Source organism: Schistocerca cancellata, chromosome 5, assembly GCF_023864275.1.
Source record: "Schistocerca cancellata isolate TAMUIC-IGC-003103 chromosome 5, iqSchCanc2.1, whole genome shotgun sequence".
Lineage (NCBI taxonomy): Eukaryota > Metazoa > Arthropoda > Insecta > Orthoptera > Acrididae > Schistocerca > Schistocerca cancellata.
The window spans coordinates 580,536,415-580,552,810 of NC_064630.1; the positions used below are offsets into that span (position 1 = coordinate 580,536,415).

Genomic DNA, 16,396 nt, shown 5'->3' on the forward strand with positions numbered 1-16,396 from the left:
TTGCTCCTTGATTCTTTCATATAAAATCTTGGATAGAATTTCGTATGTGCAATCTAGGAGAGAGATTCCTCTGTAGCTGTCTGGGTTGCTCTAATCTCCCTTTTTGTGTATTGGGTGGATGATAGCTGTGGTCCAATGTTCGGGGAATCGTTCTGTTACCGAAATTTTTGTTAGAGCCATGATTAAGGAGGTCTTGACTGTGTCACTTGCATATTTCCACATTTCAACAAAAACCTGATCTTCTCCACATGCCTTATAGTTTTTTTGTTCTTTAAGAATTTTTTCTACTTCTTGGAAAGTTGGAGGGTCTAGTTTGTTAGGTTTGGTTTTTATTGAGGTATTTATGTTGATTTGTAAGGGTTCTTTGGGTTCCTCACAATTCAGAAGTTTGTTAAATGCTTTTGCCATGATTTCTGCATTTTCCTTGTTACTGTGTGTCATTCTTCCATCTTCATCTTTCAGTATTAGTGTAGGGGCCTCATATTGTTGTAGTTGTTTCCCAAAGATTTTATAGTAGTTCCTGGAGTTTGTTTTATGATAATTACCTTCTATAGAGTTTATAATATCTTCATGGAATCCTCTCTTGATTCTTCTAATATTTTGTTTGAACTTTTTTCTTTCATTTTTTAGGTTGATGGCATTTTCTTCAGTTTTATGTGTTTGAAACTTTAACCATGCTTGGTGTCTATCTTAATGGAATTTGTCACATTCTGATGTCCACTATGCATGTTTCCGTTGTGGGTTCAAGGGAGCTAGATTCTCCGCTTCTTTTTTAAGATTAGGCACTAGTTGTTCTAGATCATCTGTTAATTTTATGGTTTATGTTATTTGTTGGTATTTATTATTTTTAATTAGCTGATGTGGGTCAAACCTCCTTTTTATTTTATTAGTTTTTTTGGTCCTCTTCTTTAACGGAGTGAATTTGATTTTAATTTTAACTATATAATGGTCTGAGCCTGTGTCTACCCCTCTCAGTACTGTAACATTGTGGCTCTCCTTATGAAAATTTTTGGCCATACAGACATGGTCTAGCTGCCACTCCCCCTTCCTCCAGTCTGGATGTTTCCATGTTTTAAGTTTACTTGGCTTCCCCTTAAAGTATGTTGATTTAGATATAAGGTTGTGTTCTCTGCAGAGTTCTACAAGTCTTTGACCATTTTTGTTCGTAAATTTATGTGGACTCCATTTTCCAATTATATCTTTATACTTCCTTTCTTTTCCCAACTAAGCATTGTAATCTCCAATAAGATTTTTACATTATTTTTATTTACTCTGTTCACAGTTTGTTCTAGAAGGTCCCAAAATTTCTCTACCTCTTCCTTTGTTTTTATTAGACAATTTTTTTCAGTTGTTGGGGCATGAGCATTAATTTTGTATAGGTTTTATTCATTGTTTTAAAGCTTACTATATGTGAAATACTTTTTTGCAGCACTGATTCCACGACAGCTTTCTCAATTTATGAGCAGTTGCTCTACATTTTCCTAAGTTATTGTTGTTTTGGTGATTTTTCCCATAATTCACAGAAAACCAGCTTTATGTAATATCAAACATTTGTGTGAAGAAATTTACTTTTACAGATATGTAAAGAAAAGTGAGAGAAGCACCACTATGATGGAACCTAATGATAAAAAGTTTCTGGCCACTGCATTATTATCCTGAGTTGATAAAATTAATGACATGTGGCACCCAACCTCATTAACAATGAAAAGAGTACCAGCTGGGCTAAGCCTAAGATGTCTTTTGCTCCTATGAGCAACAACTGAAATAAAATCAGTATGGTGCATTGTATGGTGACTAGACAAGTATTCCACCAATTTATGATATTAGCATGTGAAGAAAGCTTACTAACACCACAGATATGGTCACAGCTTCTAGAAAAAGTAACTGGAAGTACTAGGAATCTAAATTATAACACACTTACATATGCTTTACAAGATTAATAGACCTTACAATGGTAATTTGCAGGAAAATCCTCCAGGTTCATGCTCAATGATATAGTTTGAAAACTTTGGTAAAGTCTCCTGTACTCCAGAACATTTTAATCCCAATTGTAAATCCATTCCAATTAATAGTCACTCCAGATTTATAACTCAAACAGAGCTGTTCTCTCCTACACCAATCTCACCAAGGATCACTTTGAAATGGCACTCTTAAAATTTAGTGGTATCAAACATTGTTTGGCAAGCATATCACATTCAGAGCTTCAAGGCTTGATAACATGGACAGGAAGACAAAAAATTGTCAGTGCTGTAGGTTAATTGTAGTATTAACTTAGAAATCAGGATTAGTCTCCTTTTGCAACAGTTATATGTTGTTCAGGGTGTATGTTAGAACAGTACCATTTGTATGGTTACAGCACTTAAATTCATTATGCAGTTGTCACACATTCATATGAATTGGAACATAAAACTGACAGTACCAACAGCTTCAAAGATAAGCTTTTAATGAAACAAATATAAAGCTATTAAAATCTGGTAGTTAGAAAAATCAGTATTCACAATATGAAAGAAAGAAGTGCTTCTTACTATAGCAAACATGTAATTCCTTTCAGCTGCCAATATGAACAACATGAGTAGGGCTGACAGATGGAAACAGCAAAAAAATAGAAAGGGAATCTGCCCTGAGGGTCTAACACAATAAATACATCTAATGTAACAGCAGAGTGTCACTAATCACCATCTCACTGTGCAGTGGAACCCTTAAAAAGTTGGTTGATCTCACAATAAGGAGTTGACTGTTGCAGTTTATTTCTTAATTTTCCTTGTGTGTGTGTGTGTGTGTGTGGATGTGTGTGTGTGTGTGTGTGTGTGTGTGTGTGTGTGTGTGTGTGTGTGTGTGTGTGTGTGTGGTGCTCAAAATTGACCGCTACGGTCGCAGGTTCGAATCCTGCCTTGGGCATGGATGTGTGTGATGTCCTTAGGTTAGTTAGGTTTAAGTAGTTCTGAGTTCTAGGGGACTGATGACATCACAAGTTAAGTCCCATAGTGCTCAGAGCCATTTGAACCATTTTGAACCTACATCACAGAAGGATTTGTTCTAAAATTCTGAGTGTCAGACTTACAAGAGGAACCACTTAACCCTGCTGTTCTGTTTGCTTTTACTGTACAAATGTGCTGTATGGCTCAATATGACCTGACATAATAATACACTGAAAAAAACTTCTACTCACGCATAATTTTCGTACAGTTGTAAGCCATCGACATTGTTGTAAAATTACAGTAAGTTGTTAATGATCATAGTGATGATAGTAATAGCAATAATAATAATACTAATAATAATAATACACATAACTTCACTAAAGAAAATTTATTATTTTAATATTCACGCTGGGTATATTAGGAACAACAGACATTTCCACCAAAAAGTCATCCTGTACAACTGTCTGTCCATTTGCCAATATCATTTTCTTTCCTTCTTACTCACTGCAGTTTGGACACAAGTAGGTGATGTGTGTTTTGTATACATATTTATTACACTTTCCAAACAACATTTTTGTTTTATTGACATTGCTTGAAAGACAGAACTTGTAGCGTGCACATTTAGTAAAGATCCTTGTTGTTACTGATTTAGCCACACCTGCCACTCCTTCAGAGTCTTGGATGTTCCTAACTGTTCTCAAAGAATCTTCTGTTCTTGTAAAATGCTTCCTTGCTGTGGTGTCCTTGCAACCAGTGAATTCCCAAGTTCCTCCAAAAACATTCTCCTTCTAGTCAATTTTCTTGCATTCCAGTTAGTGTTAATCGAAGTCCACAAGACAAGACAATATGCATTATAAGCAGGAACATTAGGAATATTATAGAAAACTGTCATGGGCCATATATTGGTTTCTCATTTGCATGTATAAGTACCTGTTAGCTGATCGAGTGTGTCTATAGCCCTTTTTGGTTGAATTATAATCTGAAATTATTTTTGTCTTCTTATCAGCCCGGTCACTTATTTCCCTACTAAGATGTAGAGTGCTCATTAGTGCAACATTCTTATTTCTCTTAGGAATATAATTGACCAACACAGTTTCATTTGTGAAGATAATGAAGCGCTATGATCCTTCTTGTTGGTCATATTTTGTGGAAGCTATGGCCTATTTTTATGTATGGTTCCTAACATTGCCAGTTTCCTTTTCAGGGGCAGCTGCCCCAAACTGTATGACATAAAAAATTGTCATATGCTACATTCTGACCTTGCAAATCAGAGGTAAGATCAGTAACTACTCTCATTCCCTGATTTTTTTCTGGTGCTGCTTCAATCTCCTTTCCTGTATAAATTTGGGTTTTCAGTACATATGAAGATTTTCTGTCACACAGAGTCCATATCTTGATCCCACATTTTGCCAGCATACCTGGTAACTCCTTGGGTGCTCCTGATGATGTTTGAAGCAGGTAGGCGGCTGTGTTCTCCTGGTGGTTGCAACTGCCATTCTATGTTCCCATTTTTAGAAACAGAAGTCTGTACATTGCTTTGAACATGCTGTGGACTGTCATCAGTGTCATCAAAACACTCGCTTTCAGGTGCGATATTGACATGATCTCCAAACTCACAAATAAATCCTTCATCTGTTGAGCTATTTACTAATCTTCCAACTCAGTGTCAGTCAATTATTTAATTGCCGTGATGTCACTATCCAGACTGATCACAAACAATAGAGAACACAAACTGAGTAGAAATGATGGATAATTCGAACAGTTGGCAAGTTGTAATGACAAGCCCATTGTTGTAAAAACAGTGTCTTTGTTGATTTGTTGAATGTTGAGAGTAAGTAAGAACAATGAAAGTCATAACTGCTATAAAATATGAGACAACCTGAAAATATTTGACTTTAGAGTAATCATATTAAAGTCAGGTCTCATTGACCTGAAAATTACATATTTAACTTTTAAGGCTTATGACCAGCTAACTTAAAAATATCTTTGAACTTTTTTAACCTCTTACTGCCCTTGCATTTTCAGATAATGTCACCAAATTTTATAAAGTTATTTTGATATTTAAGTAATAAGAAACGAAATTTATAACCATTTTGGGTCATACAGATCCAAACAGAACAGAAGGGTTAATGGGCAGTTTATAACAATTCGTGCTTGTAAATTGACATACAGGTAGTAATTCACCTACACACTCACCAGTGCAGTACGAGAGTGACTAATGACACTGGTACATTGTATACCCTTGACTTCATACTGTGCAGTGATCTAAGCAGTAAAAACTAATTCTGAAGGCTTGAGATTCAACATTTTTACTTATGTTTGAATGTCACTCTATTCAGTTCAAGTGATTTACTTCAGATTTTTGTTAGGTAGATGCTTTCTTACTACCTCACATTATTTTCATAAGAATCATATGATATGAGTGACTTTAAAATTATTAAAAATAATTACAAATATTCTCAATAAGATATACCTTTTCCCCAGTCCAAGTTTTTCCCAGGAGCCGTCCAGCAAATGTTAACAAATGTTTTATTGCTTTCCACAATCCTCAAGTCATTTATGCATGAGGGAGGATAAATGCTTTCAGCAGATATTACCTGTAAAATATAAAAAGAAATGATGGAAAGCTGTATTTGTGTACAATGTGATTTTTTTTCTATCAAAGGGGTTATTGCTGGCATGATTACAAAGAAATGATGTACGCTAAAAACAGATTAAATAAAAAGTAGGAAGACATGCCTACTATTTCTTGGGTTATTGGTAACATGGTACAGGAAACTTGGAATCATATTCAAGATTTTTTCCAATAAATTGTAATGTATAATAAAACTGTAATCAATAATAAAATTATTTATCTGAACATGACAGTCAAATGTTAACAAAAAAAGACATACTGACTAGTCTAGTTTAGAAAATAGTAGAAAAATTCCACATAACAGAATTACAATTAATGCTTAAAAAGAACACAGGATGCTAAAAATTTTCCTCCAAGCCAGTTGATGGTAAAACAAACAGACAGGAGTAAGGATGGATAATACATGAAATTTGAGTATCTCATGAAAGGAGGTGAAAGTGCAGTGTACTGAGATGTTGAATAAAAGTGAAATTACATTAGATATGTTGTTATTGTCCTCAGTGCAAAGTCTGGTTTCGTGCAACTACTCATGCTTGTTTGTCTTGTGCAAGTCTCTTCATCTCTGTATAACTACTGCAGCCTACAACCATCTGAATTTGCCTACTGTAGTCAAACCTTGACCTCCGTCTGCACTGTGTAGCCCCAACACTCCCATCCATTACCAAATAAACTATTACTTAATACCTCAGGATGTGTCATATCAAATTAACTCTTCTTTTAGTCAAATTGTAACAACAACAAAAATCCTTCCTCCACAACTTGATTCATTACCTCTTCATTGGTTATGGTATCTACCCACATATTCGGCATTCTTCTGTAACACATTTCAAAAGCTTCTCATCTGCACTATTTACAGCCCAAGTCTAACTTCCGGAAAATATTTCACAATACTTAAACCAAGTAAGGTTGTGCAGTGGTTAGCACACTGGACTTTCATTCAGGAGGACAACAGTTCAAATCCCCCATCTGACCACCCAAATTTAAGTTTTCCATGGTTTCGCTACATTGCTCGAAGCAAATGCTGGGACAGTTCCTTTGATAAAGGCACAGCTTACCCATACGTAATGAGCTTGTGCTCTGTCTCTGACTTCAGTGATGTTAAAATATTTCTCTTATTTTAGAAAAAGTGTCCTTGCTATTATTGCCAGTCTAAATTTTATATGCTCTTTATTCCTGCCATCATCAGTCATTGTGCTGCCCAAATAGTAAAACACAGCTACTACTGGTACCTTTAGTGTTTCATTTCCTAATGTAATTTATCAGCATCACCTGATTTAGTTTGGCAACAGTCAGTCACCTATGTGCTATTTGTTGCTATTCATCTTGCAAACTCTTGTCCATTATCAAAAAAACATACACTATGCACACATAATAAATCAGTTCCAAAATAATCTAGACTATTATTACTCAAGAAATTAAATCAGTAGAGCAAATGAGATTCAGCTCCTTAAAACTAGACATAAAACAGAAGTCAACGTGAAAAACATTAGTCACTGAATTCCATAACAGTGACTACAAGAACATGAATTAAAAAGTAATATAATAACTGACATCATATTTTTAGAACTGTGTTTAAGTTGTTATAGCAGATGAAGGAAGACTGTCTTGATCACAATTTTTTTTATTAACAACTACCAGATTCAGTCTGCCCTGCAGCATTTTCAGGCACGACACAACAAGGTGAAGTTTGTCAACAGTAATATGAATGACATAAAAGTCATGTCATTCATACTACTTGTTGCATCGCAGCTGCTTTACTTGGCAAGGCTAAATAAAATAAAGGCTTCACAAGCTACATGACCTAGCCGTAACTCTGTTGTGGCTCAAGTGATGGGAAATGATCCCTTGACAAAACAGAGATAAGCCAAGCCTATATAAATAAGTTCACTATTGAGCTAGCCAGCTGTGAGGGGAACAATGTGCCTATCTATGGGCTACATTGGGTCATCAAGCTTTCATCGGCAGACACTTTTTTCAGTAGCTTCAGGCTTGCTGCACGTGCTACGACTGAAACTGATGATGTGGCGCCTTCCAACCTGTGAGCCACTGCTGGTCAAGTACTTTGGTGGTCCATGGTTTGAACTCCAGCCATCTAGCTGCCTAAACATCAGTGCCTGCAGGCATACACTGGCACTGATCATCTCACTGTGCAGGCAAATGTTGTCACTCGCCACCCTTGACTGAGCAGGTGCACGTCACCATTGTCAGCCGTCGCCCTCTGCACTGGCATCAACAGATTGGTTCTGTGCACCCAATGCATCTCACACTGAGATTTGCACCAGCACTTGCTAGTGAAGCCTCCTTCACTGGTCGCCACCTGACTCTTGGGTCTGCCAGAGTCAGTGTGGTACTGCAGTCTTGTCTGCCAATTCATGGCAGTCACTGAGCCAGGGACACTTCACCAACTAAGTCCAGCCTATGCCTTGGGGCAATGACTGCCAATGAGGAATACTGTGCCTATTGTATTTTATGAGGGAATAAAAAAAGAGTATTTAACATTGCAGTTTCTATGATGGATGTTGAGCAACTACCCCAACATACACAGAGGTCACTCATACTACATCTCTACAGGTGGTGACAGAAGTGAATTCCTGAAACTTCTACAAGTGACATTACAAATATTGCTGCCACAGATGGATGGATCCAGGACATTGCCAACCCCAGATTGCAGCATTGCAAATGCAGTGGGGTGAGTGGACTGACTGTTTCTTCCCCCTACTGTTTCATGTGCAAGGGGAATGCTGGTGAAACAAGACTACCATATGAACTTGAGTGTAGAGTTTGTGGGGTCTGAGGAACCCAACAATCTGTCAAAGTTCCATGGGAACTCTAGGGAGGATTACACTGACATAAGTCCAGTGAGGTGCACACAGTGCAACCTTTTAGGCCACAGCACACTGTGTTTGGAATGGGCACCAATGAGGTGTTACACACACCACAGCTAAGGCTATTTTGCTAAACAGTTGATTGATCCAAGATGGCTCAAGATTGGGCATAAAATCTTGTAGTAGTATGGTAGTTTTACAGCTTTTGTTTGGCAGACATAAGTCCCACAGTGTTGGAGTATCAGACAGGATGTTTCCACACAAGAAATGATTTAATGATTGGTGACTCAAGTAGGTCACTTACAAGCATGAAAATGCATAGGTAGCTAGCTATTATGAGAGAAGATAGGGTCTCACTGAGTTTGACAGCTTCTTCATTGGACTCAGCTGCTGGCAGTTTGGTTAAATCCTTTTTGGGCAAGACAATGGAGGAGTGTAAGCATTAATAGATGACTTATTGGCAGCCATAAGACTTAGCTGCTGGACAGATGAGAAGTAATGATGACCAAATTGCACCTGACAGGGGAAGTAAAGAAATATGTATTATGAAGGTTTAAGAAATATGCTTACATTTGGGCTGCTTAAGAAAGGTCTCAAGCAGCACTATAAGAAGCAACATAGCTCTTGATTCTTTCAGCTGAGTTGGGTGCCACAGTGAAAGTAATAAGTATAAAATTTTGTCTACAATATAAGAAAGTTTAATGTGAGTACCAAAGAGTTGACAGGAAGAGACAAAGTGAACAAAATTATTCTCAATGGAGTGAAACATTGGGCACTGGATGCTTTCCTAAGGGAACTGCCACCCGACGCATCAAGAAGGGTATGTGCAGGACTCCTGAAGGACCAGGTTACAAAAATTGATATTCACCAGTGCACAGTGGAACTCAGTGAGGCTTTGTTCTGACTGGGGAAACCTGTTGTCAATGACATACTGCTGCAAGGTTCATCTCTCATGAAGGATGAACCAATTAAACTATGTACAAAGTCATTAAGACTAAATACTCTAAGGTATAGAGAAATTATTTTGGGTGAATGTGGGAAAAGAACTACATGTCAATGTATCATGTATGGTAGAAGTACTAGAGGTGAATGACTTATGTTTTATATGCATGAGTGTCAAATGTGTACAGGAAGCAGACAGTGAGAGAGTGGTTCCCATGAATGCAGATAATTTTGGTGCTAATGAAGTAAGTTTGGCAACAGGGTTGTTAGCTAGCAAATTAGACTTTATAGGCAAGGAAGATGCAGACACATCAAGTGTGGATCTTAGCCATAATCAAACCAGTAGTACAACTATATTATGTGCAGAAATGAAGCATTCAAATCAAGCAGAGATTGTAGGTATGGAAATACTATTGTTGAAATTTAAAGGCCTATTTGATTCTCATCATCCACTGCCGGCAACCCATGTAATGCAGCATAGGATTCTGAGTGGAGATAAATCACCTGTGTATGAGAAACCATATATGGTATCCCATCATTTACAGCCAATAATGGAAGATTTTATTAATCAGCAATTGAATGATGGCATAACAGAAAAATTATTGGTCCTTGGGGAGCTCTGGTTGTTGTAGTACCCAAAAAATCAACATACAGTACAAAGAAATATAGATTCATTGTGACTATCACTACCTGAATAGTAGAACTATAATGGATGTTTATCTGTTACCAAGTATTACGAAGACCTGGATTACTTGCGGCAGTGTCAATACTTTTCCACAACAGACTTAAAAAGTTGTTACCCCCTACTGGTAGTAGTGTCCAGAGAACCCACCAAAGACTGCATTCACAGTCTTTTGGGATCATTACCAGTATCGGCAAATGCCATTTGGTTTATAGATGCTCCAGCTTATTTCAACATATGCTGAATTGAGTGTTAAGGGGGTCTGAAGCTGCAGCAATGCATAGTGGATCTTGACAATATTAACGTATTTTCAAAGAACGTGGAGGAAGATGTGCAATAGTTGAAAGGAGTTTTTAAGAGATTAAGTTTTCTGTGTCTAACCTTGGGTGTTGAGAAGTGTCATCTGGATTAAGGGAAGTGAACCACTTAGGACATGTGAAGAGCCAAGATTGTGTGAAAACAGATCCTAGGTTGATACATGCATGTGAAGTTTTGTGTCACCACAGACAAGCAAACACTTGCAGCCATTTTTAGGATTAGCTAATTGATTTAGAAAATTTGTGATAGGGTTTGCAGATATTGCACAATCGCTTCTGCATTTGTTGAAGAAGGGTATGAAGTTTCAATGGGCAGCACAGTGTCAAGCCACATTTGAAAAACTGAAGGAGGCATTAACAAGTAGCTGTGCTGAATTTCCTGAATTGCAAAAGGGAATTTATTGTGTCATGTGATGCTAGCAACTAGGTAATAGTTGTGTTCTTAGTCAGAAAGTACAGGCTACAGAGCATCCAATGGCTTACACTTTACAGAAATTGAACAAGCCTGAGAAGAAACTTCCTGGCAGATTAAAACTGTGTGCCCGACCGAGACTCGAACTCGGGACCTTTGCCTTTCGTGGGCAAGTGCTCTACCAACTGAGCTACCGAAGCACGACTCATGCCCGATACTCACAGCTCTACTTTTGCCAGTACCTCGTCTCCTACCTTCCGAACTTTACAGAAGCTCTCCTGCGAAACTTGCAGAACTAGCACTCCTGAAAGAAAGGATATTGTGGAGACATGGCTTAGCCACAGCCTGGGGGATGTTTCCAGAATGAGATTTTCACTCTGCAGTGGAGTGTGCGCTGATATGAAACTTTCTGTCAGATTAAAACTGTGTGCCCGACCGAGACTCGAACTCGGGACCGTTGCCTTTCGCGGGCAAGTGCTCTACCAACTGAGCTACCGTAGCACGACTCACGCCCGGAACTCACAGCTCTACTTCTGCCAGTACCTCGTCTCCTACCTTCCAAACTTTACAGAAGCTCTCCTGCGAAACTTGCAGAACTAGCACTCCTGAAAGAAAGGTTATTGCAGAGACATGGCTTAGCCACAGCCTGGGGGATGTTTCCAGAATGAGATTTTCACTTTGCAGTGGAGTGTGCACTGATATGAAACTTCCTGGTAGGAGACAAGGTACTGGCATAAGTAGAGCTGTGAGTACCGGGTGTGAGTCATGCTTCGGTAGCTCAGTTGGTAGAGCACTTGCCCGCGAAAGGCAAAGGTCCCGAGTTCGAGTCTCGGTCGGGCACACAGTTTTAATCTGTAAGGAAGTTTCATATCAGCACACACTCCACTGCAGAGTGAAAATCTCATTCTGGAAACATCCCCCAGGCTGTGGCTAAGCCATGTCTCCGCAATATCCTTTCTTTCAGGAGTGCTAGTTCTGCAAGTTTTGCAGGAGAGCTTCTGTAAAGTTTGGGAGGTAGGAGACGAGGTACTGGCAGAAGTAGAGCTGTGAGTACCGGGCGTGAGTCGTGCTTCGGTAGCTCAGTTGGTAGAGCACTTGCCCGCGAAAGGCATGGTCCCGAGTTCGAGTCTCAGTCGGGCACACAGTTTTAATCTGCCAGGAAGTTTCATATCAGCGCACACTCTGCTGCAGAGTGAAAATCTCATTCTGGAAGCCTGAGAAGAATTGCTCTACCATAGAGAAGGAGATGAGTCTCATACACAATGCCTCATATTTCAGTTGTTATCTATACAGCAAGACATTTAAAGTACTCGTGAATAATGTGACAGAAAACAGTTTTTAGGTTTAAAACATCCATTAAGCAAACGTACATGGTGGGCTTTTAAACTGAGTGAGTTTGTCTTCATGTTTTAAAAACAAATGATAACACATAAGAGCTTAGCACGAAGATTGGTGTAATATGGGCACTAGGTCATGCCTTACAGCAGGCTGTTCCAACCAAGCTCCAGGGAGCCGGAGCGCTCCGGAGCGCTCACTGCGGCAGCTCGGAGCCCGCGTGGAGGGGGAAAACGGACTCACTGCCCCCTTGCCGCATGCAGCCGCAACTGACGCAATAATCCATGTTCAATGACAGCTATGACTAGCCGCGGGAGCCCTGTACCTCTATTGGAGGATACCTTTCTATTCACTGAGAGGGATGGTCGTCCGCAGTGTCTTGTATGTCATAAAGTATTTAATTCTGCAAGGAGGTAAAATATACACCGACATTATACACGTCTTCATGCAGCGCACTACGATCAGATAGAAGGCGTTGCACGCAGAGAATTGGTAGCCAGGCTTAAGAACGACATACCAGGAGGCGTAATACGGAGGGTATCGAAACATGCAACATAGTTCGTGTTCTGTAATGCGTTTATAATTTTCAGGTGAATGAGAGCGGAGAAAACACTACTGAACCTGTAATTCGAGCAAGCTACAGGATCGCTCACGTCTTTGCGACCAGTGACAAGCCGTTTTTGGTGGGACCACTCGTAAAATTGTGCATGGTAGCAGTTGCAGAATGTTTGTTTCCAAGGGAGGTGCAGGCAATTGAAGGGGTTTGCCTGAGTTTGCCTGTCGAAGCAAACAATGTCTCGTCAAATCCTGAATATGGCAGCAGTTTTAGAGACACAGCTCAGGGAAAAAGCAGAGAGCTTTGTTGCATTTTAGCTAGCGCTTGGCGAAAGCACCGACATATCGGACTGTGCTCAGCTGGCAGTGTTTGTGTGTGGTGTCGACATGGAGCTGCAAGTAACTAAAGAACTCTTGGATGTGGTACCACTCGATTACACCGCAACAGGACGTGACATTTTTGAAGCTGTTTGTGAATCAGTGGACAATATGGATTTCCCTTGGGATAAGCTCCATTCTGTAGCGACAGACGCTGCACCACAAATGATCGGGTGTCACCAAGGTTTTGCTTCTCGTTTGAAAAATAAACTCAGGGACGAATTCGGGAAAGACATTTTGACTCTTCATTGTTTTGTTCGCCAAGAGGCACTGTGTGCTGAAACAGTAGAGCTAGGTGGCCTAATGAAAGATGTCGTGAAATGTGTGAATTTTGTGCGGCGTCACGGTATGAATCATCGCCAATTCAAAGGATTCCTGAAAGATATGGAAGCAGAATATGGGGATATACCTTACCACAGTACAGTTCGTTGGCTGAGTCGGGGAAAAGTTCTTGATGTTTTCTTTGCCATTCGTGAGGAAATATCCCTTCTTCTCGAAATGAAAGGGGAAGAAATGCGTTGTCTGAAAGATATAAAATGGATATCAGACCTGGCGTTCCTAGCTGACATAACTATGCATCTGAATAATTTAAATCTGTCATTGCAGGGCAAGGGGCAGCTAATCGTTGACATGCACGACCAGATCAAAGCGTTCATGGAAAAGTTACGTTTCTTTGAGAGGCAGATGAGTAATGGACATTTAACGTTCTTCAATCGTCTTGCTTCTTTAAAACTACCTGAAGGTACTACTTTCGGCGATTACCAAGCAAAGTTAAAGCAGCTCATCACGTCGTTTGAAACACGATTCCGAGACCTCACTAGTTTGGAAATGGAACTTATGGTGTTCAGCACTCCTTTTTCAGTTTCCCATGATGACTTGTCATCGTCACTTCAGTTGGAGATTATTGATTTGCAAAATTTAATTTCGTTGAAAGAGAGGTACTACAACATGTTGGATTTGTCACGATGGTATCGTTCATTACAGCAAAAAACATTTCCCAAGCTTCACAACGATGCCGCTCAGATCATCTGCATGTTGGGATCTACGTATTGTTGTGAGCAGCTTTTCTCAGCAATGAAAAGAGTAAAAAGTAAGGAACAATCATTTCTTCAGGATGCAACAATAAAGGCCATCCTCCGCATTAACGCTGCAAACACTTTGACGCCAGATATTTCCGATCTTGTAATGAAAAGAAAATGTCAAGCTAAAGAGGCCCAATAAATTTGTAAAACAGTTGTTCCTTATTTATTTCCTGAACATCGTATTTTCTGGTGTAGCATGTCCCCACGTCTTAGCAGCTAAGAGTACGAGGTTGTCGATCTTGTAAGACGCAGGTGGCACATCAAAACGCTCGCCTTGCCGCCTGCCTCAGCCAGTCATGCCACCTGCCGGCGTGCCGGCCCACTTTGAATGGTCACAGCGAGTGACACGGCTCCCTGGAGCAGGGAGCGCTCCGCGGCTCAAGACAGAGCCGACGAGCTGGAACAGCCTGCCTTACAGAATGGCAGATATGCTATCGTGTAATCTGTTGACATAGACTGCAAACTATTCACAACGCAGTCACAGTCTGTCATTCACAATGAATTGTTATGGAGGTCAATGAGGCTTTGACTATGTGTGATAGGCATGCTGTGCTATGGGAAGTGGTACTGAAGGAAGTACATGGTATTGTGTTATCTGAGCATGGTGGTTGTAGGATGATAGACCAGACAGTAGCTGAGCATTATTAGAAGAGAACAAGAAGCCAAGATGTCGATTAGTACATAATAAATTGTGTGCCATGTGTGCAGCATGGAGATTTCAGTCGTCAGCAAGTGCCACTACCAAGGACCAGATATATCCAAACCATTCAAGGTGATTGGAATGGATATTTTAGGACCTTTTAGCCAAACACCAGTGGAAAGCATTATATTCTGACTTGTGTAGATCATTTCTCATGATATGCTGCAATAATCACTATTCCAAATCAACAAATGAATACAGCAGAGCCAAAAAGCCGGTGACAATTTCTATCACTCTTCTTTGCATATATTCAATATCTCTTGTTTGTCCTATTTGGTACAGTTCCCATACATTTGAGCCAAGTGATTTGTAAGCAGTCTCATTTTTACATCTACATCTGTATACATACTCTGTAAGCCACTGTATGGTGCCACTACCACTCATTTGCTTTCCAATTCCATTTCCAAATAAGGCAAGGGGAAAATGACTATCTATATGCCTCTGTATGAGCCCTAATTTCTCATGTCTTATCATCATGGCCTTTACACAAAATGTTTGTTGCTGGCAGTAGAATCATTCTGCAGTCAGCTTCAAATACCAATTCTCTAAATTCCCTCAATGGTGTTCCTTGAAAAGAACATCACCTTCCATCTAGAGATACCCATTTGAGTTCGTGAAGCATCTCCTTAATACTTACTTATATGTTGTTCGAATCTGAACTGCTTCAATGTCTTCCTTTAATATGACTGCTTCAATGTCTTCCTTTAATATGACCTACTGTGGACCCAAGCAATCAAGCAATACTCAAGAAAAGGTCTCACTACCACCTTGTATGCAGTCACCTTTACACATGAACCACACTTTCACAAAATTGTTAAGCTTTTGTGGCCACTTGTTGACAAACAGCCTGCTGGCTTCTGTCTCGGGTTCTTCAGCCAATGTTTGTTTCGTGATATTTTGCCAGCACGAGTGGCTGGCATTGTCAAAGCTTCACCATCCATTGCTGACAGTGGACTGAAGTCATTGCTGATGGTGGACTGAAGTAGAGCTTGCAGCCACAAATTATATGTACCTGGCACACCAACGTCCAAGGGCTTTTCCGCAGTCATTTCTGGTGTGGTTTTCCGCTTGCTACCTGCAACAGTCATTCACTGCAGCATGGGAATCCAGGATCCATTCACCTTGAGGTTTTCTTCTTTTTTGTTAAAGCTATTCTCATGTTTGTATATTTCTATAGCTTCTCTGAACAAGCAGTTGTGAGAGCTCTTTTCTACAACCAGAACTTCTCTCTTGGCAAATTTTACGATGTGGTCGGCCTCACATGGTGCATGCTCTGGCACTGCCTACTTCTCCACCTGCCCCAACCTCCAATGTCACTTATGTTCCATGATCCTGGAGTTGACTGTCCAGTCATTCCAACACAAACTTTTCTGCATGTGCATGGTATGTGGTATATTCCCTACATTGCAAGTAGGTCCCTTTTCTCCTTTGCCAATCTGAGACACTCTTTGATCTACTTTGTCAGTTTATAAATGTTTTTTATGCCATATTTTCACAATATGTAGCCAATTCCATTCATCACTCAAGGAATGTATGGCAGAGTGGCCGTGCCTGACATTTCTTGTGTCACTTCTCTGAGTGTTTGACTTTGTTACACTTATTATATAACTGGAGG

The 16,396-nt window shown here is 39.8% G+C and overlaps 1 protein-coding gene across 1 annotated transcript in view; it reads right to left on the bottom strand.

The window, feature by feature from the left end:
• Positions 1–16,396, bottom strand: part of LOC126188694 (calcium-activated chloride channel regulator 1-like) — a 133,014-nt gene that overhangs the window by 15,579 nt on the left and 101,039 nt on the right. The window contains exon 9 of the mRNA XM_049930301.1: positions 5,392–5,515. Within this exon, the coding sequence (XP_049786258.1) occupies positions 5,392–5,515 (124 nt within the window). The remainder of the gene's footprint in view (positions 1–5,391; positions 5,516–16,396) is intronic.